Source organism: Aphelocoma coerulescens, chromosome 8, assembly GCF_041296385.1.
Source record: "Aphelocoma coerulescens isolate FSJ_1873_10779 chromosome 8, UR_Acoe_1.0, whole genome shotgun sequence".
In the NCBI taxonomy this organism is placed as follows: domain Eukaryota; kingdom Metazoa; phylum Chordata; class Aves; order Passeriformes; family Corvidae; genus Aphelocoma; species Aphelocoma coerulescens.
Window position 1 is genome coordinate 29023234 of NC_091022.1, and position 21213 is coordinate 29044446.

General features: G+C 48.5%; 1 protein-coding gene across 5 annotated transcripts; it reads left to right on the forward strand.

Moving 5' to 3' along the window:
* The first annotated feature begins 1517 nt into the window (after positions 1-1517).
* On the forward strand, positions 1518-20178 carry PRKAA2 (protein kinase AMP-activated catalytic subunit alpha 2). Of its 5 annotated transcripts, XM_069023491.1 has the most exons (10): positions 1518-1689; positions 7265-7406; positions 9362-9455; positions 10786-10930; positions 11824-11911; positions 14389-14613; positions 15614-16118; positions 17857-17983; positions 18216-18477; positions 19432-20178. In XM_069023491.1, exons 1-9 carry the CDS (start codon positions 1596-1598, stop codon positions 18452-18454), a joined length of 1659 nt encoding a protein of 552 aa, XP_068879592.1. In that variant the 5' UTR covers positions 1518-1595; the 3' UTR covers positions 18455-18477; positions 19432-20178. The 5 variants fall into 5 exon arrangements, with proteins under 5 accessions (XP_068879592.1, XP_068879591.1, XP_068879594.1 ...); XM_069023490.1 differs by having other exon boundaries at positions 18216-20178; XM_069023493.1 differs by having other exon boundaries at positions 1518-1664; positions 18216-20178.
* The last annotated feature ends 1035 nt before the right edge of the window (positions 20179-21213 follow it).

Sequence of the window (21213 nt, forward strand, 5' to 3'; positions counted from 1 at the left end):
AGATGTGCTAGATGCCAATTTTGGTGCTCAGCTGTGCTCCTTCTTTGGGATGAGCATCCATTCTTTTTTTTTTTTTTTATGTGAACAATTCATGAGGTCCAGACAAAGTTTATGTTCTACTTAGATGAGGGAGAACATCCTGCTTTTACTATGAAATCTTTTGGAATTCTGGCTGAAACTGTTCACTGAGTGCACCTTGTCTCCCAGCCTGAGGCGCAGCTGGGCCTCAGGGGGTACATTTGGGGCCCTGCCTCTCATGCCCAGCATCCCTCCTGTGGGGATGTGCTCTTTGTGCCAAAAGCAACTCCCCTGGCTGGTGAACAGTGTCACCCAAAGGAGGGACCAACCCAAGGAAGCAGCATCAAAAGCAGGGCATACCCCAAGGACAGTGCCACCCTCTGACGGGTGCATCCCCGGGCAGGTGTGACATCCCTCACAGGCAGAGCAGGGTACGCTTCAAGGACAGTGTGAGCCTCGGGTGGGTGTCACTCCAAGGAGGGTGCCACCAGCACCCCTCTGACTTGTGCCACCCCAAGCCAGGCACACCACAAGGAGGGTGCCCCAAAAGGAGGACGTGCTCTAAGGACCGTGTCCCCACATCAGACAGGTGTACCCCGAAGGAGGGCGGAGCCTAAGGGTGGCAACACCCCAAGAAGGATGTCACTGCAGGTAGGGAGGGTGTACCCCGAGGACAGTGCCACCAGAGGAGGATGCATGGCAATCGAGGGGCAACCCGGCGGAAAGTGCCACCGGAGGACCATGTCCCTTGTGGCAGATGCTGCTCCGAAGGGGTGTCACCCCCCGGCAGGTGCATGGCAACAGAGAATGTACGCTCCAAACAGTGTCACTGGGGGAGGGCGTCACCCCGGCAGGTGCATGGCAATAGAGAATACATCCCCGAACAGTGTCACTGGGGGAGGGCGTCACCCCGGCAGGTGCATGGCAATAGAGAATACACCCCCGAACAGTGTCACTGGGGGAGGGCGTCACCCCGGCAGGTGCATGGCAATAGAGAATACGCCCCGAACAGTGTCACTGGGGGAGGATGTCACCCCGGCAGGTGCATGGCAATAGAGAATACACCCCGAACAGTGTCACTGGGGGAGGATGTCACCCCGGCAGGTGCATGGCAATAGAGAATACACCCCGAACAGTGTCACTGGGGGAGGATGTCACCCCGGCAGGTGCATGGCAATAGAGAATACACCCCGAACAGTGTCACTGGGGGAGGATGTCACCCCGGCAGGTGCATGGCAATAGAGAATACACCCCGAACAGTGTCACTGGGGGAGGATGTCACCCCGGCAGGTGCATGGCAATAGAGAATACACCCCGAACAGTGTCACTGGGGGAGGATGTCACCCCGGCAGGTGCCGCCCCCAGGGGTGTGCCCCGCAGGTGTACCCGCGCCGGAGCGGTGTCCGCAGCCCGCCGGTCCCCACCTGGCGGCGGCGGGCGCCGCTCCCGCTCCCCGCCCCTCGGCGGCCGGGCCCGCTCCCTCCGCTCCCTCCGCTCCCTCCGCTCCCTCCGCTCCCTCCGCTCCCCGCCCCGCCGGCCCGGCCCTGTGCATTGTGGTCCGGCGGCGGGGGGCGAACATGGCCGAGAAGCAGAAGCACGATGGGCGGGTGAAGATCGGCCACTACGTGCTGGGGGACACGCTGGGGGTCGGCACCTTCGGCAAAGTCAAGAGCTGAGTACCGCGGCCGCGGGCGGGGCCGGGCCGGGCCGGGTGCGCCCCTCGCCGCCGCCTCCCTCCTCCCGCTCCCGCGGCCTCCGCGCCGGCATCCCCTCCCTTCCCTCCGCTGCCGCTCCCTCGGCGGCTCCTCTCAGCATCCCCGGGGGATGAGAGCGGCTGGCGGAGCCGTGTCCGGGGCACACGGGGCGGGGAGGCGGCCGCTGCGGGGATGCGGCGGTGGCGGGCGGCTGGTGGGAGATGCGGCGCTTGCCCCTCGGTGGTCCGGGCTGTCACAGTCCCCGGAGTCCGTGCCGCGAGCAGGACCCACCAAAACTTTGCTCCCGCGCTCGCAGGGAGGCGATGGGGAGGCTGAGGCGCGCACCGCATCCTGCCCCTCGGTCCGGGGCTGCGCTCCTCGCTCCTTCCCTTCCCGAGGGGCGGCAGGTGCTCCGGGCGGCTCCTGGAGCCGGGAGCGAAGGGGGGTCGCGCTGCCGCCCCTCCGAGCATCGCCCCGCGGAGCCGAGCGCGCCCCGCAGCCCCGCAGCGGCTCCCGCGGGCATGGAGGGGCCGGGGCGGGCAGGGAGGAGCGAGCTGCGGCTTCACCTGGGGAAGGGAGGGCTCCAAAGCGGCATTAGAGCACCTTCCAGTGCCTAAAGGGGCTGCAAGAGAGCTGGAGAGAGACTTTTGGCAGGGTGTGGAGTGGTGGGACGGGGGGAATGGCTTCACACTGACACAGGGCAGGGTTAGATGGGATATTGGGAAGAAAATCCTTCCCTGGGAGGGTGGGGAGGCCCTGGCACAGGTTGCCCAGAGAAGCTGTGGCTGCCCCATCCCTGGAAGTGTCCGTGGCCAGGTTGGATGGAGCTTGGAGCAAGCTGGGATAGTGGAAAGTGTCCCTGTCCGTGGCAGGGGGTGGAATGGGATGAGCTTTAAGGTCTCCTCCAACCCAAACTGTTCCAGGGTTGCAGCATGGGGGAGATTGTGTCAGGTTGGGGCTCCACACAAGGGATTCCTTGGCCAGTCATGCCAGAGCAGCCAACTCACATCCTGAAGGCACCAGCTTTGCTTTACCTGGCTGTGAGGTTTGCAAATATTTGTATTTCTTTTCCCTGTGAATTCTGCCATTACGTGGAAATTTCATTTTTTAAACAAGATGCTAAAAAACCAAAAAACCCAACAAAATTCATTGTGTTAGCTGTGTTTACCAGTAGGAAATAGGTTTAGCTTGAGCTGGGGGAGCAGCTGCCCCACCCCACTGGGATGTGGCCGGGCAAAGGGGTGCTGTGCCTGGCCTCAGCACCTGGAGTTTTAAAATAAACCCAAATTGACAGATGAAGGAAACCACCACAACCACTGCAGCTAAGTCCACCTGTGACCATTAATCACGCCCCTAAAAATATATTGCTGTGTTTAATCACAAACCACAAATTTACTGTCTAAAGAATTATCAGAATAAATACTTCTAACAGTAAGGACCATTTAAATCACTCATGTATACTAGCAGGCCTCAAAAACTGCTCTAAAGGCAGGGTCTTTTTTCCTTGCAGACCAATTTAAACCTTCCAACAATAGTGTTTTTTTCCTTAACTAGCACAAATACCCCCTGCCCCACCTATGACCTGACTTTGGTAAAAATGGACATTTTCCAAAGAAATATTTCAAATAACATAAAAGAGGTTTCCTAGCTCAAAATCCTTTATAGATGACTAGTACCCTTTATATGTTTGGTTGTTTTTTTTTTTTTCCCTTAATATTTTGCCTACAACTGACAGGTGAAGTTTGTTCTTGAGACTGGGACCTGGAATGAAGAAATGGAATCTCCCATTTATAAAGAGTTACAGCATTTTAATCGAATTGAGCTTTAGAAAAACTTGTATTCACATGAGAAAAGTAAAGAGGTTTTTGTCAGTTGATTCAAGCATGGTGTGTTGGGTACAATAATTGCTTTTTCAGGGAGAAGTCAGGTGCCATCAGTGACATTTCTTGTTGCTGATGTGTTTTCTTCAAACTCTGCCTTGCACAAGGCTTTGGTTTTGGCACTTTTTCCTGCCTTACTCCTCAAAGTTAAGAAGTCGTAATTTACAGTTGCTCAGGATTATTGTTATTAAGGAAATGAGAAAATGGCAATGAAAGGGAGGATTTAGTGACATGGGGTACGAAGCAGAGCTTGAACTCATGGCTGGAGCTGAGTAGTCATTTTGAGCCATCAGAAGCCAGGGACATGACAGAAAAAGTCCCTGACTCGCTGGGTCATCAGAGAACTGATCTTCCTAAAAAGTGGCTGAACACTGCAAGAAACTGTTTTGTTCTAAGCCCATTCAGTTTCTTGATCTCATTTGCAGAAAGTACACACAAGGCACAGAGGGGAGCAAATAGGTTGGCAGATGAGGGCAGGATTTTGGTGATAATGCTGAAATCCCATCTGGAAATGGTGATGAGGACACAGCATCTGTTGGAAGAGAGGAAGGTGCAGGAGCTGATGTGGTGGATGGATAGAAGGTGACATGTCAAGGCTTGAAGTTACCACACAGCATTTTTACCAAATATAGTTATTTTCCCTGTCCCCCAGGCCAAAGGTAAGAATAATTTGCAGAAATAGAACTGTGGAGAAGATCTTGGATTTGGAGTTTAGCAGAGCCTTGGAGGAAGGAGGTGGCATGTTCTTCCCTGAGGGTTGGTAAGAACAGATTAGACAGATTGTGTTTGCCATGGGCACATCCCACCCTGGGGGTCCCCAAAAGCTCTCCTGTGACCACAGCCCTCACACAGCGAGGTTCACAGTGGGTGCAGCCTGGAGAGCTTCAGTCAAAATCCAGCAGAGTAACCCCAATATTTTTTTTCCATGTGATGCCACCCACGGCATCCCTGGGGGCCTTGGTGGCTTCTTTCCCACCAAAGTGACCCATCTGTGGTCCCTCAGTGCTTGGGTTGTGTTTATGTCAGTTGTGGTGGCACCTCCACGGGCTCCAGTCGGGATCAGATCCCATTTTTCCCAGGCACTGTGGCATTGCTGCTGAAAGGCAAACTTTGTGTCAGAGGGAGGAGGAACCAAAGGAGACTGAGCAGGTGAAAGAGAGGGAAAGGCTGATACAACACACAGGCCAGTGCCACTGGGGCAGCATTACTACAGCATTGCTAAATATGTGCTTTGGATGGATTTCATTTTTAACTTTGGGCTGAGATAAGGGCCAGCAGAGCTGATAGGAAAGGAGTTTCCTCACCCCTCCGTAAGCTTCCACATTGCCCTGAAGCATTTGCAAAAGTGTTAACTGCTTGTGCTGCCTGAGCTGGTAGGATAAAGAAAGTGAGGTAAAAAACCCATGCTGTCAAGGGCTTTTAATTGTTTTCTGTGCTCAGGGTGCTATAATCATTATTCTTCCTCCTTTTTTTTTTTCCTTTTATAAAAGTAAGTAAATGAGAAGTGTCTCCTTTCTACTTTTTTAACCTGAGAAGGAAGGAGGAGGTGTCCTCACCACCAGGCAAGGCCACCACTGCCCACCCTTGGGGTGAGGATCCTCGTCCATACCTGTGGGAGACATGGGACCTGCCCCTCACTTCTGGGATGATCCTGGGGGGTCAGAGAGGGTGCCTCTGTGAGCAGAGGGAGGGTTGTCCTTACTGCCCATGTCAAAATGCCTGCAGCTACAGGGAGCCCTCAAAGGCTTAAAAGTTTCCCACCACATATAAAATTTTGTTCCCTCTTTGTCTCTCTCTCACCGAGTTCAAGGAGGCTTAACAAGTCACTGGGGACAGAAACAATAATATCTCTGTATCTAATGCTTACTGTAAGCAGAAGATGGATTACAAAATAGGCTGTTTATTTTTAATTATTAATGTGTTTGTGCTAGGAAACCTTTGCAGAGTTACACATTGTTTGTCACGGATGGGAAAGGGGATGAACTCTTTGGCAACAGTATTAAAAACAATAATTATTCATTCTGGGCATGGCCTTTTTTTTTTCCCCCCAAGTGTATAATAAAAATTTTTCAAAGCATATGCTGAGGCAAGGCCAGAAAGTGTTGTCCTGAAACAAAGGGTGGCAGAAATCACTCCTGGTTCAATGAAAAAACTTCGCTTTACCTCCCTGCAGCACTGCCCTGCTCTCCTCTCCCCAAGGATTCACCAGGGAAAATGCCTCCCTGGATGATTTACAGCACTCTCCTTGCACTGCACAAGGGGAATTATCTGCCTCCTCCTGCCCTCAGCTAATCCCTAAATTGCATCTCTGCTGCAAAGCTGAGTTTATTTTCATTCCATCATCCAGTAGTTTTAAGTATTACGAGGAATAAAATGGACATGCAAAGTGGTGCTTTAATTTTCAAGGGCAGTAAAGTGTTTTATTTTTAGGATGCTCTTATTGAGGAAAGAATCTCTGGCAGGTCTTATCTGGTGGCTAATAATAGTGACCTGGCGTGCCCTGAGTGCTGCTGCCCTGCCCTTCTCACGCCTCCTGCTTACCCTGGGTGCTTCTGATCAGCTCATTAGGGCTGCCCAAATTACAGGCTCTAATAATGTAATAACAGGGTTTGCTCGCAGTAATTAACTCCGTGCACCGTGTGTTAGTACTGGAAGGGTGACGTTCCTAATTAGAGAGCACAAATATTTAATGCAAGCAGGTTTTCCTGTGCAGGCTTTAGGAACCCATCTGTGTGTCACCCTGTTGAATATCACATTAGGAAACACTGAGAAGGGGCAGCTCATGGTCTGAGAACCATTTTTGGATATAAACACCCCATTTTCAAGCAGTTTCTGCTCTCAACTTCAATACAAATCTTGCTTCCTGGGAGCTTTTTATTTTTTGCGTGGTCTGTTTATTGATAACAAATGGATCCCCACGCTGGATTAGTTTCACATCATTAAGTGCAATTCCCCCAGTGGCAGTGGGGCTGCTCCCAGTTTGTGGTTATGGGTTTTTCCCTGAACACAGGAGACAAACATCAGCATCTCAATGCACCAATGCATTTAAAAAAAAAAAAAAAAACAACTCGTATTGAAGTTTGTATCTTTCCTAAAAGCAGAATTTGCTCCTGCAGTCCAGCAGTGTTCCTGCAGCTTGTCGTCAAAGCAAGAAGCACACTGGAGGGAGTATAAATAGACATTCATTTTAGTAATGCAAATCCTGCAGTCCTATTTTGGGCAGGGAAGATCCTTATACCATTTTTTAAAAAAAGCAGTGTGATGGTCCAGTTTTGAGACTGGATTTATGGGGAATTTTGTCAACCAGTGTGTTATGGTGGAGATTCTCCTCTGCCATTTAAATATATCTGTTTCTGATTAATCTAGTTTTTACATGCTATAAATCCTTGCAAATTAGCTTGGGCTATGACCTCCTCCAGCAACTCACTTTGTTTTATTTAGTGGAGTGGTTTTGGCAGATAAGTCCCCTCTCTTCTGCTTTCTATGACTCCTCTGGGAAAACAGTGAAGAGAAAAAATATTTAAAAATATTTCACACCCCCATCTTTTGCTTTTTTCCCTTCAGAAGTGGCTTTTTGCTTATAGTGTCCTAAACTGCTTGAGTGAATCCTGCTGCACTGTTTAGTGACTTTGCAATGCTCTCTCTCTCTCTCTCCCTCTGTCTCCCTAATAGTTGGTGAACACCAGCTGACAGGGCACAAAGTAGCAGTAAAAATACTGAACAGGCAGAAAATCCGCAGCCTGGATGTGGTGGGGAAGATCAAACGAGAAATTCAAAACCTGAAACTCTTCCGGCACCCTCACATTATCAAACTGTGAGTACCCTCCCTGCCACGTGTTCAGCTGCTCCTCTGTGCACAAAGACCTCTCATACACACTTAACTGGGTTGCAGGAGATGGATTAGAGCAGTAAAAAATGAGTTTGGCCAAGATTTTGTGTGTTGGAACATCCACTGGCACAGGGTGCCCAGAGAAGCTGTGGCTTCCCCATCCTTGGAAGTGTCCCAGGCCAGGGTGGATGGGGCTTGGAGCACCCTGGGATAGTGGAAGGTGTCCCTGCTCGTGGCAGGGGGTGGAACTGGATGGGCTTTAATGTCCCATCCCACCCAAACCATTCTGTGATTCCATGAATTGCAGCATGGTCAGGCTCTGAGAGCAAAACCTTGGCCTCCAGTCAATAGGATTTATGTTTTAATGCACTGATTATCCAGAGCTTAAAAGAACACTTTTTTTTTGAAATTTATTATTCAGACATAAGTTTTCAAAGTCGCCACTTTGATGAACCTGAGTTTGGGTCGTAAATCAGCACCTGCACTGCAGCCTCTGGGATTCCTGCTCAATCCCCAGTTTGTGCAGCCAGCCCACATTAATGAGGCACTCGATAATATCTTTGGCATTCCTATAAAAGAAAGCTGTTGAATGGTAACTGCAAGGGTAAGTTGACATTTAGGTCAGCCTTAAAGCTGGCATGAGATATAGCAAATACCTGGGACTTAGAGGCAAGGGAAAACAAATTCTCTCTACAGTTAAATAACTAACCATGCAGCAGCTGTTGACTTTAGAGTAACTTCACAGTTCCATGGATTTATTGGAGAACAGATTGGTATTATTTCATGAAAAAAGCACCAGCAAGGCTCCTCAGCTGTGTGCCCAGCATCCTGCAAGTCAAATCCTGTTCACACATTTGTCAAAGCAATTAAAATTAAATCCAGTTTGACAATACCTGTGTCCTATGGTACATGCTGCACTCATGAAATACTGTGATAAAGATGTGAGAAGACTGGGGCACACAAACCTCTTTCAATAAGTTTTTAAATGTATGTAAAAGAAATATTGGGGCAATTAACTGTAACTTAGATGTCTGGGTTCAAAGCTCTTCAGAAAATTGAGGTTGATGCTATTGGTCTTTATGGGACTATCCCATGTTCCCTTGCCAACCTCTGAAAATTGCTGAAATCTCTTTGTTTCAAATTACAACCCAGCTGTAAAAATTCAAGAAATTCATCTGCAAAAGAAAGGAAAAAAAAAAAAAAGAAGAAGCAAACAACAACAAAACAATTAATCTGTAATAAAAGAGAGGGAGGTCCCAGCTGGTGCTGCTGTGAGTTCCTGGGGCTGCATTGACCTCAGCTGATCACTGGCAGTTTATTCCAGCTGGGACACTGAAATGCCTTTGCAGCAGTCAGGGATCATTTTGAAAGAAAATGGAGAATAAATCTGCAAGTTGAAGGTGATACTCTGGTTTTTTTCCCCCCCCATTCTAGAACACAGAGGGATTTAATATTTGAAAAATAATTTTGGAGGGAGTGGCATCCTTTTTGTTTCTGTACCTATCCAGAAGAAGCTCTCTCTAGTGCCTAGAGTTCTTCATCTTCTTTTTTCTTGATCTGAGGGAAACCAGATGGATCCTCTCCTTGCCCCCAGCTAACCAAGCACTCATTTCTAAAGCTGTTGTTGCAGATTTTACCCAAAATGGAAATTTGAAAGTCAGGGCAGTCCTAAATGTGATAAGATTGCCTGGCAGATATTTCAGAGGATTATTTTATAGGCTGAAGGAAGATCATAGGTCTGGAAGAGAGGTCCTTTCACAGACAAGTGAAAGATTATACTGGAAACAAGAGAAAGCTTTTCAGAAGTGGAAAGCAGTTACAAATGCAAGATCCAAACAAATTCTTATTTGTAGCACTGACGTGGAATTAACAATCTGTTTAAAAGCCTTTCCCTGTTCTTAATTAGGTATTTTTTCTAAATCTGCTTGTGTTTTTTGAAGGTACCAGGTCATCAGCACACCAACAGACTTCTTCATGGTCATGGAGTACGTGTCCGGCGGGGAACTGTTTGATTACATCTGTAAGCACGGACGTGTAAGTGCCAGTCCCAAGTCAGCCCAGACACTTGTGTGGGAAGAGGATGGTGTTCAGGAGCAAAATGACTGCTCAAGGGAGCACAGTTAAGGTTAAGGCCCAAAATAGAAGTTGCTTCACAGCAACCCCATCTGGGGTGTCCGGTCCTGGCTCGCAGGAAACTTGTGTGTGATTTTTCGCAACGTTCTCAGGCGTATCCCCAACCCAAAATATCCAAGGTAATGTGTTGCTTAGGGCAAATATTTGGAAGACTGGCTTATTTTTGTGATTTTTAGTGATGGGTGGCCTGTCAAAAGCCCCATGTTTCAGCAGCAGATTTATGGCATGGGAGGGGAAGACCACTCAGTGTGGGCTCTGCCCCAGTCATTCACCTCTCCCAGATCCCCCCTTGGCTCCACACCAGGTTTTTTGAAGACTTTTCAAGGATGTGGCTTATCTGAGCAACATTGTCAAATGCCAGCAGTCCCTCTGGGTATAAATCACCTGAGGTGTGGGTTGAGCCCGTGAAATGGGAGATTTTGGTTACAAAGAAAATCACTGATGTCTGCCCCATGGATGAGTTGCAGGGCAAGGAGGTAAAAATGGGCCAAAGTGGACATCCAGAATAAGGGTTCAGGTGAAGGATCAGCCCATCACATGTTCCCTCTCTGTGCTACAAAATCAATACATTTACAGTAAATTGGGTTAGAGTAGTGCCATGGTCGATGGAGCTGACTCAATTTTCTTTTCTATGAACAGTTCTGATTTCTCACACATTTTACCCATCTAGATCTTTTCAGAGACTAATTTGGATCCTTTCTGACCCTCTGCATTCATAAACTCAGCTTTTCATGAAGAGAGTCTTTTGGAATTCGTCACTAAAAATAGTAATTTTAAATATAGTTTCTCTAATATGGCTCATACAACCTTACAGCTATACAGGTAATTAAAATCTCCACAGTATTCCAGCTTCACCTGTTGCTTCCAGAGGAAGTCCATGAGGAATTGCTCCCAGCAGCATCCTCTGTGGTGTTTTGTCCATCCTGGATCTGTACCAGTCCCATTGGGACAGCAGGCCATTGTCTGATAGGTGCCACCTTTAAATACTTGTCGACAGCTCAGCTGAATTGAGGTCTCACCTTTCATCTCTGGGCTGCATCATTTGCAAACACTGGCACATTTTAAATGCAAGGGTGAGAAATCTGCTTTATTTGCTGCTTCTGGTCGCAGGCACACTGGGATTTTCTCTCTGCAGCCTGCAAGCTTTTAGCTCCTTGCTAAGTCAAACCTTCCCTCTCCAGCTCTGCATGCACACCACCCTGCAGGGCTGTTCTCTTTGCTGTTCCCACAGGTGGAGGAGGCAGAAGCTCGACGCCTTTTCCAGCAGATCCTCTCTGCAGTGGATTACTGCCACAGGCACATGGTTGTGCACAGGGACCTGAAGCCAGAGAACGTGCTGCTGGATGCACACATGAATGCAAAGATAGCTGATTTTGGTATGTGACCCCAGCAGCATTCCAGAGGCGCAGCCAGCGCCGCTGGAGCGTGGCCGTGGAGCTGCCCTACGAAACCCAGAGCCTGCTGCCCCAGCCACCACCAGCTGGAAAGCCCTCACTTACAGACATTGCCCTTCCTGCAGCAGCAGGGATTACTTGTTGCAGGCTGCTTCTGTGCTGGCACTGAGAATGGAGCAGCCAAGTAATTTGTAAATCTCTGCTGTGTTTTAGTGTGATCACCCGACGTAAAATTTACCTCATTTATTTTTGAGGCAGACTCGGTGCAGCTAATTTGGGGTGAGCTGGCTGTGTGTGTTTATTTTGGTGCATGTTCTCCCTCTGTTTGGCCATGTGCTCTTGGCCTCAGTTCATTTTACAACAAGCAGTAACAGGAGTCTTTAAGTGGCATTATGGATTGAAATCCATTAAAATACCCGGCCTACCAACTCTGTCCTGGTGAGTCCTTTCTAGCAATGTAAATCCTTCTGAAGACTTACTCATGTCACAGCCCCACCCAATTCCCATGTGAAGTAAGTGCTCTGGGATGAATTAAGTTTCTTTTCTTCCATGCTCTGGGATTTGCAACTCGGAGGAGCAAAATTAGCCAGGAGTGAATATTTCTTGGTTGGGTATGAAAAAAAACCAACCAAACAACAAAAAACCCAACAACAAAAATAATAATAAAAACAACAACAAAAAACCCAACAACAATAATAATAACAACAACAATAATAATTTTCAAATCAGCTCAGAGGGGTCTATCTAAATTATATAAACAGTTCTCTTCCAAATATCCCACTCCACTTGCCTGCCTCTCCTCTCTGTGACACAGAAGAGTCCATGGCTGGACTTTCAAATCAAAAATCAGTATGTAATAAACATTTTCTTTGTAGGACTGTCCAACATGATGTCAGATGGTGAATTTCTACGCACCAGCTGTGGTTCCCCAAATTATGCAGCCCCTGAAGTCATCTCTGGAAGGTAACACATTCCATTTCTAATCAGACTCTATGTGAGCACATGGGCTTTAAATTTGTTCTTACTATTGGAAACAGCTTTGCACATCTAGTAAAAGCAACTGCATCCTTCCAACCTGGATTTTATGTTTGGGTGAATCTGTTGGCAAAGAGCTGAAGGTTTTCTTGGTTATTTTACTTCTCAGTAGCTGTAATAGCAAACCGTGTTTTGCTACAGGTGTTTACATTGGAGGAATTATTAATACCAGATGTTGACTGTTTATATTGCTAATTAAAGAGGGTGAAAATGACTCTTTGGATGCAAATAGTGAGGTTCCAGGTGGAAAGGCTTTTCCAGGCCACCCCCCCTCCTCTCCTGCCCACCTGTAATATAAAACACAGTGTTAATGAGGAAAACCATTCACTAACAAAAGGACCAGGAAGATCTTTAATCACTTCACAACACTTGTACTGAAAATACTTGTCTTCTGGTTCCTTAGGCTTGGGGTTTTGGCTGTGGCAGTAGGTTCAACATTCAGAGCTTTATTTTGAACTGATTTGTTGAATTGACAAACCTCCTGTGTGGTTGCATCTCTCAGCATGAAACATCTGTACAGCACATGGAGTGTTGAACACACTCCACAAGGTTGGATTGGACTTCCACGTGTTGATACAGAAGTGTTGCCTCCTATATTTTACTGTCAGGAACAGAAATTACATAGAAAGTACATTTTTCCCTAATTCTCTCTGTAATAGCTTAGCAAGGATTGCAAATATAGGTTTTCAAATTTTCGGTCCTCTGTATGGTCCTTCAAACTTCCCATCTCATTATCTGCCCCCTTTTTTTTGAATCTCCCTTTATTTTTCCTAATCCAATGTCTTTTTGCCTATAAGTGTAGCTTTTAAATAGAACATTTTGTTCAGAATGTGTTTGCTGTGATTATGGTTATTTTATCCTTGTTTACACCAGAGCAAGTGTTGGCAGAGCATCCTAGGAATTAGACTAACATCCAAAAACCCTGTTGTGACTACAGCTCTGCGTGTGAAATGAAGTAAATCCTCATTGACAAGAAGGGGACAAAGCCAGAAACTACTGGGATTCCAAGAAAATAGTCATAGTATTTCCATTTCAGTAAAGGCCAGACACATGTTTTTCAGTTTGTGTAGGAGACAAGGCACATTGCAGACCAGCAAGAAGGATTTAGTCCCTGAGTGTTCCAAGGGTACAGGCAGTGCAGCTTAGTAGCAACAAAAGTAAGCAGGAAAACCAAAACTGAGCCCCCATGTTACCCATTTTCACTGGCTGCAGCTGCATCCCTCCCTCATCACTCCCACTTACAGTCTCAGGGCTGCCTGTGTTTCATGCCCCTGCTCCATGTGCCAAGCTGGCCTCTTCTCAGAACTGCAGCAGTGTGTGAGAGCTGCATTTGAGGGGGGCAGGCACAATCCACCCTCCCTGCCTTGGTGGTGGGTGTGTGGGGCAGGGGGGAGCTGACTCCTGGCTCCTGCTGCCTTCCCTGCTAGAGCACAAAAGCAGTAGAGTGTGACAGCTCAGGCTTCAGAGCCATGAAAGTGCATCTCATTTGGACTTAAAAGTCCAAAAAACTGCTCAGGCAGTGCAGTTATCAGCAAAAGAATCAGGCTTCTGCTCTGTAGGAGCTGGGCATGGAGGCAGGGCTCAGGGGGCATCCAGCTGATCCTCTGCCTTTCCAAAATGACTTTCCTGCTGTCCCTGGCCTCAGCAGGGAGAGCCTCACCCCTGGACAAGCAGACCAAGTGTTTTGGGGGTGTTCAGACAATGGCCACGTGCATGACCAGCATGGTTTCTACACTGATGTGTCTGCAGTGATGCTTTTCAGGGGGAGCATGTGCAGGATGCTGAAGTTCCACCAAGAGACTTTTGTGTTTGCATTTCAACCTCTGTATTGTGGCAGGGCCTCACAGCCCAAAGGGAGGTGTTGCCTCCCAAAATCTCTGGGGAAGCATCACTTGTAGCAAAAAGAGATAAGCACACCAAACAAGGAGCAGCAGAACTGTATATTTGGGGTGTCCTGGGTTGGTGATGGCAGAGAGCACATTTAGCAGCTTGTCAGAAGCAGGAGCACTTAGATACCAGCAGACCAAAAATAAACACTCAGAGACAGAGTATCTGCTGCTGTTTGATCTGCCTCATTCAGTGAACAGAAATTTCTGGCTGAGCCCTCGGGGCAGAGGAGCAAACAGCCTCACAGGGCTCTTGGAAATGTTGGGTTTGGCCTGTTGGAGAGTTTGGTGGAGGCAGGGCTGTACACAGGAGTGTGGGCAGCCAGTGCTGGCTCTGCCATTCATTTCCCTGAGCAGTTTTGGCTGAGGCAGATTTGGTTTGAGGGGAACCACATGAGCATCCCTGTTGTGGGCTGGAGCTCTGCCCCTGGTGGAGCTGGCAGGGGGGTCCCCCCACCTGCACCCTGAGAGAGGAGAGGATGATGGTGACACATTTCTCCTGTCCTTGCCCTCGTGCAGGCTCTATGCTGGCCCAGAGGTGGACATCTGGAGCTGTGGTGTCATCCTCTACGCCCTCCTGTGCGGCACTCTGCCTTTTGACGACGAGCACGTCCCCACCCTGTTCAAGAAGATCCGTGGCGGGGTGTTTTACATCCCAGAATACCTCAACCGCTCCGTGGCCACGCTGCTCATGCACATGCTGCAGGTGGACCCCCTCAAGCGAGCCACCATCAAGGACATCAGGTGGGCTGGAGTGGGCTGGCTGCCTGTGGGGGTCTCTGGTGTCCTGGTGACTGTCCTGAGGGTCACCTGCTGGCAGGTGGGCAGGGTGGTTTTCAGGAGTAGTCGGCTAATCCAGATGGTTTTTGTCCCAAGTGATTCAAGGAGCAGCCCTGCACCCTTCTGTGCTGGCTGGATGATGATGGTGATGATGAACAGGATGAGGATTTTATATGTATTTTATACCTATTTAAAAATCTATTTTATTCCATTATAAAATAGCCTCAAAAATCTCTTAACAGCACTTAGCAAAACCAGCTATATCATCCAATAATCCTAAGAATTTAATATCCACCAGCCCTTTTTCATTACTTTATTTCAAGACCACGTCCCTCTGGGTACCAGATAAAGAGGGTAATCATGGTACTTACTGTATATCCAATAGAAAAGGAGGAGACACCCAAGAATTTCTAATTTAATATGTAAATATTGGATGTATTCCATCTAGCTGGTGTGTGCATAAACATAAATATTACTAGGACTTTCAGGACTTCTCAGGTTTTTAATGCATTTTCAATGGACAGCCTTAACTTTACCCTTCAAGTAAACCCATGCAAACTTCTTTTTTAATTTCCTAATTCCTTAGGATTAGAGGATTTAATTACATGTTAGAGCAGCAGCACATGTGGTGAGATTCCAGTCAATACACAGAACCTATAGACAAGGCACTGTATGAGTTTTAGACACTTAATTACGATTCACCTCATTGTAATTCGGTGGGAATTGGGTACCTGGGTAGCTTGGATGTTCTTATCTCCATCAGGCCCACGGGAATCCCAAAGTGTGAAAATCTTGGAAGTGCTGAGGTCTTACTTCCAAGCCCGGTGTGCAGAGTGTCATCACTGTCCCAGTACCGGGCTGGGTTTTGCTCCCAGTTCATCAGCCGGGCTTTATTCTTGGCCGCTCGTGGTTTCCCCACCTTGCCCCGCACAGAGCTCACGGTGCTCCCCTCTGCCTCGCCCAGGGAACACGAGTGGTTCAAGGAGGAGCTGCCCAGTTACCTGTTCCCAGAGGACCCTTCCTACGACGCCACGGTCATCGACGACGACGCGGTGCGGGAGGTGTGCGAGAAGTTCGAGTGCACGGAGTCGGAGGTGATGAACAGCCTGTACAGCGGCGACCCGCAGGACCAGCTGGCCGTGGCCTATCACCTGGTCATCGACAACCGCCGCATCATGAACCAGGCCAGCGAGTTCTACCTGGCCTCCAGCCCCCCCACCGGCTCCTTCATGGACGACAGCACCCTGCACATCCCTCCGGGCGTGAAGCCGCACCCCGAGCGGATGCCGCCGCTCATCGCGGACAGCCCCAAAGCCCGCTGTCCCTTGGACGCCCTCAACACCACCAAGCCAAAGCCCCTGACTGTCAAAAAGGCCAAGTGGCACCTGGGGATCCGCAGCCAGAGCAAACCCTATGACATTATGGCCGAGGTGTACCGGGCTATGAAGCAGCTGGACTTCGAGTGGAAGGTAGGGAGTGCTGGTGCTCTGGGGTGGGTTTCCAGCATCCTTTTCCCTGTAAGCTCAGGGAGGTTTGTAAGCGTGGTTTCAGCCTCACCTGTTTCCAGATAAGTGCCCCCACCTTGCCATCATCTCTTGCTATTCCTTGTTAATGCAAACTCTGAATTAAGGTGCCAGCTGTGCTTCGGTGTCTGTGGTGTTTGTTTATGGTGTGAAATAAGGGGTTTCTTTCTGAGTGCTCCGAGCCTTTGGCTGGAAAGATGATTCTGCCTCGTTTAGCTGCAGGGTTAAGAGGAGCTGTTCACATTTCTAATTTTAGTGGCTAATTCCTTGCGAGGTCATCTCGAGTGCTCCTGAGCAGAGGAACTCTCATTATTTCTGCCTGGTCCTGTCAGGACTGAAATGCTGAAATGGCACAGTATGCATTGTCCTGAAGGATGCACGGATGAGGGGCAGGGGGCCTTGAGAGCAGGATTTGTATCATGGGTGTGGTGGCCTTCTCCTTGATGGAGATGCTGCAGTGCTTGTGGATCAGATGTGTTTTCAGACACTTATTGCTTCCTCAGTTTAGGGCTCAGCTTCTTGATTTAAACCCAGATGCTTTAGTTGACAGTACTCACTGCAGGTATTTCTCCAGGGCTGTGCAACATTTAGTCACAGTCTTTTTCGAAGTTGGAATAATAAATCCCTAAGTTAGCCCTGGATCTCTGCTGCTGTGCCTGACTCCCTAAATCCTGGTGCAGGCCCTGAGGTGAGCCCTCCTAACTTGTGGCCTCCTGACTTGCGGCAGCAGCATCGTGTGAGCATTGGGAGTGAGGTAAGGAGAATTTCAGCCCAGATCTTCATCACCAAGGAGTTCCTCTCCTCCCTCCAGGTCCCAAACGTTGTACTGTGTGAATTTCACTGTGCTGCTTTTTAAAAACCTCCTGGCTCCGCCTTATTTTTGATAATATTATGTCTTGAAAGCCAAGTAGCTTCCAGAAACCTAATTTCCCTGCATCAGGCAGAGATGGACCGTGGCCAGGTGCATTTGCCCACACCAGCCAGACATTTGTTAGCTGCATGGTTTTGCAGAGAGTGAACAAATCTGCTGTACTTCTGGTACAGCCTCACAAACCAACTCAACCCAACGTCTTTGTGTGGGCAGTGGAGCTTATTTCGTACGAGGAGGTTTCACAATAGTCTTTCCCACCCTAAGAATAACTTCAGATGTGACTCTTCATCAGAATTAACTCTCCCATCCACGCAGTTGCTTCATAAATATAGTGCAGAGAAAAGATCTCATGGTAAATGAGATGCAGCAGATTGTCAGGTGGGAGGCAGCAAGGGGAAATACACAGCTCGAGGCTGGGCCACAAACACTGGGTTTACTGTGCTGATGGAAGAGGTTGCTCTGCCCAGCTTGCCCTGGTTTCATGGACGCTGTCCTTCTATGTGGGTCCACAAGTGGATTTTTTGGCTCATATGGCCATGGCTGCTGGTGAGGGAGGAGCAAACATCAGTTTTGTGCCTGGCAGATGGGTCACTGCAGCTTCCTCTGCCAGCAGCTGGTGAATCAGAGCCTTAAGAAGAATATTTAAAGATAGGAGGAAATGAAGCCATTTGCTCAAGCTTACAGGCATTGTCCTTTTGAGAAGCTGTTTTTCCCAGAAGATGTCTTGCTCATATTTAAAAAAAAAAAATAAGGAAGGAAGTATTCCTGTTGCTGCCTGGAATCTCCCTGCTGAGGGCAGGCTTCCCATTGCAGGTGGTGAACGCCTACCACCTGCGGGTGCGCCGCAAGAACCCCGTGACCGGCAACTACGTGAAGATGAGCCTGCAGCTCTACCAGGTGGACAACCGCAGCTATCTGCTGGACTTCAAAAGCATCGACGGTGAGTAGGACATGGAGAACACGTAGAAGGACAAGGCTGGAGGCTTAAGAACCATCCTCTGCATTTTGAAGCGCTTGTGCGGCTGTGTCAAGTTGGTAAAAGTCCTTTCAAGCCAATCACCTTTGCCACTGTTCCCATTTCCTTACCATACCCGCATTGCAGCTGCCAAACTAATCCCACTTTTTCTCTTTTCTTTCTTTTTCCTTTTTTTTTTGTCGTTTGGCTTTTCAAGATGAGGTGATGGAGCAGAGGTCTGGCTCCTCCACGCCCCAGCGCTCCTGCTCGGCCGCGGGCTTGCACCGGCCGCGCCTGAGCATCGACGCGGCCGCGGCCACCGAGTGCCCGTCGCTGATGGGCTCCCTGAGCGGCTCCTTCGTTGGCAGCATCCCCTCGGTGCCCCCACGCCTGGGCAGCCACACCATGGACTTCTTTGAGATGTGTGCCAGCCTCATCATGGCCCTGGCCCGCTGATGTCACCGGCCCCGCCGTGCACTGTGAGGATCTGCGCCGGCTCGTCCGCCCCTTGCTCCTTTTGCTTCGTTGTTCTTCCTCCTCCTCTCCTGACCACCCCACAGCCCGTGGCACAGAGCCAAGCCCAGACCCAAAACATCCTCCCCTCTGACAAGGCAACAGAGATTAACTTGGTTTCTCTCCTTGTGCCTGGTGAAATGTATCCAATACCCTTTTTTTTACCTAGTGAACCCCATGGGAAATGTCGAGGCTGTAAAGTAACAAATGTATCACCAGGTTTTTGGAAAGCACCTTCCCCTGGTTCATCCTGAGTTAATGGAGGCATAGCCAAGCTTCCTGCAGGGAGGTTGATGTCTCCCCATTGCTGTGCAGAGCAGGGGCAGGATGGGCTGAGCCAGGTGGAAGGTGTTGACCAGGAGCTCCATGAAATGGAGTGGAAGGTGATGAAGCAGCTCTGCAGAGTTCACACCCAGGTCCTGGCCTCTCTAACACTTTTGTCCTCAAAGCAGCAGCTGCTTAGATGCTTCTGCTCGAGTGCAATATGACCTCCCTCCCCTCTCTTTTTCCCTCTGCTGGAGATGGGGAGGGAAGGTGGGATGTGCAAAGGTCCTGTTGCAAACCTGCCGTGGGGAGGCCTCCCCATGTCCAGTCTTTGCAGAGGAGTGTCCCTAAGGTGCTTTACTTCCTCCCAAGAGCTCCGGACAGCACTGACCTGCTCGCCACGTTCGGAGCTGAAGGCAGATTGCCTTTTTTCCAGCCCTTAATCGCCACCTTCCTCCAACCTGCTCCCCCTCCCCTGCCTCACCACGGGCTCCAGGGGCTGAATCCCAAGCAGGGTTCAGGTGAGCAGGGGACAGGATGCAGATCACCCCCCTGAAAACCCAGCGCTTCACCCGAGGGTTGGGATCATCACTGAGCCATCAAGAGCCATCAGCACCGCACAGCTCCGGAGTGCTCACCTCTCACCTTTCCCCTAGGAAGCTCTGCCTGTTGTCACCTCCCTCAAATCACTGCCAAATCTGCCTTCCCTGCTGCTGGAGACTCACTTCCCGTGCCCAAGGGCTCTCCTGTCCTGCTGCTGCCCACTGGACTGTGACCCTCGCCGCTCCTCTGACCAGGCAGGGATTTCCCAACCCAGAATTTTACTGTTCCTTTGCTACTGGCTATCTGAAGGATGGGATTTTATTTTTTAAGACAAACTGCGGGGATTTTTAATGTTAAATTCTTGTTACCTGAGGGTAAACCCTACTGCATGTGTGACTTCTTTGTTTAAAAGAGTTATTATTTTTTATTACACAGGATTAATCTAATGGGCAGCATTGGCATCTTGCTTGGGTTTGACATGGTGTTTAATTCCATTTACTTGCTTAAGGAGTAATAGTCTAATCAAGGAACAAATGCTTTATGAAAACCTTGCCAAAAAAATCCTGAGTGGGGGGGTTTGTTTTGGTTTTTTTTTTTTCCCTTTGTGTTCTGTTTTAAGAAACAAAGCAAAGAACTTTTGCTGGTCCCAGGTATGCAGTCATTCAACTTGAAAAAAAATGTAATCTGTCTTTTTGATAGCTTCTTATGACCCCTTGAGGTTTTTTCCTAGGGTTTTGTTTTGTTTTTTTGGTACAGTTGCACTTTAATTTATACTTTCTGCAAGTTTCTATGAGAAGCAAGGAAGAGAACAACACATTAAGCCTTTTTTACTGATCATTTAAGGTAAGACAAACACGGGATATTTTTGCCATCTACTGGCAGTTAAATGGACCTTTTCAGCTTGAAGTCCCTTTTTTTTAAAAAAAGAACCACAGAATTGCCTTACTTTTGTTACAGATTGTGCTTGGATCCTCACTAACGTGAATTTACAGCTCCAGTTTTTCCAGAAGCTGCACAAAGTAGAAAGCTTCCAAAAAAATAGAAAAAAAAAAGAAAAAAATCAGTTTTGTTGTTAAGCTCTTGAACACTAAATCCAACACAGCAGTGGATGGACTATAAACCCACAGCAGAACAGCTTTGTTTTTAAAAGAAATACTGGAAATATTTGTAGTGCTCCTAGGTTTTGTAATGAGCCTTTTATTATATTATGATTTTTAAATAAATACTCTGGGGTGGAGGATGGCTTTGGTGCTGTGCCTGGTGGCTGCCAGGTGATTTGTGTCCCCAGTGCTGTGGCGTGAGTTTGGATGGAGAATCCAAACTCCTGCATGCAAAAAAAAACAAAACAAAACAAAAAAAAAAAACCCAAACCCCACCCCAGAGTCAAAGGTGAGCAGCACCCAGCCCTTCAGCAGCTTTTGGATCAAGGCTGAGACACAAGCAAAGAGCCCTGAATGGTTTTGGGCGATGGAGAAAAACCTCTTTGGAAAGGAGCAGGAGCAGCTGTAGGGACAGGCATTAATTCCCATCCAGGAAACAGCAATGTGTGACATGTATTTGAAATGTTAAAGGCTCTTCAAATCTTCACTCCCAGCTGAGCATCTTGCCAAATCCTGGAAGCCCCTGTAGCCCCCTTGGTAAGGGGCTGGTGTGTTACAATCTGGGGCTCAGGAGCAGGTAGATGTACTGATGTCTTTTTTAAAATTGACTCTTGTCCTCTGGGATTTCCTACCCAGCAGAACTAATAGTACTAAGCAGCAGCAAATACCCGTGGGAGGAAATATTTGCTTCCTGGAGGCGGGTGGGATTTCTAGGCTGTAGAATAAGCCCCTTGTGGCACTTGGCATCTTCTCAGACCCGTGCAAACATTAACTGCTATGTGGATCTGCAAAACC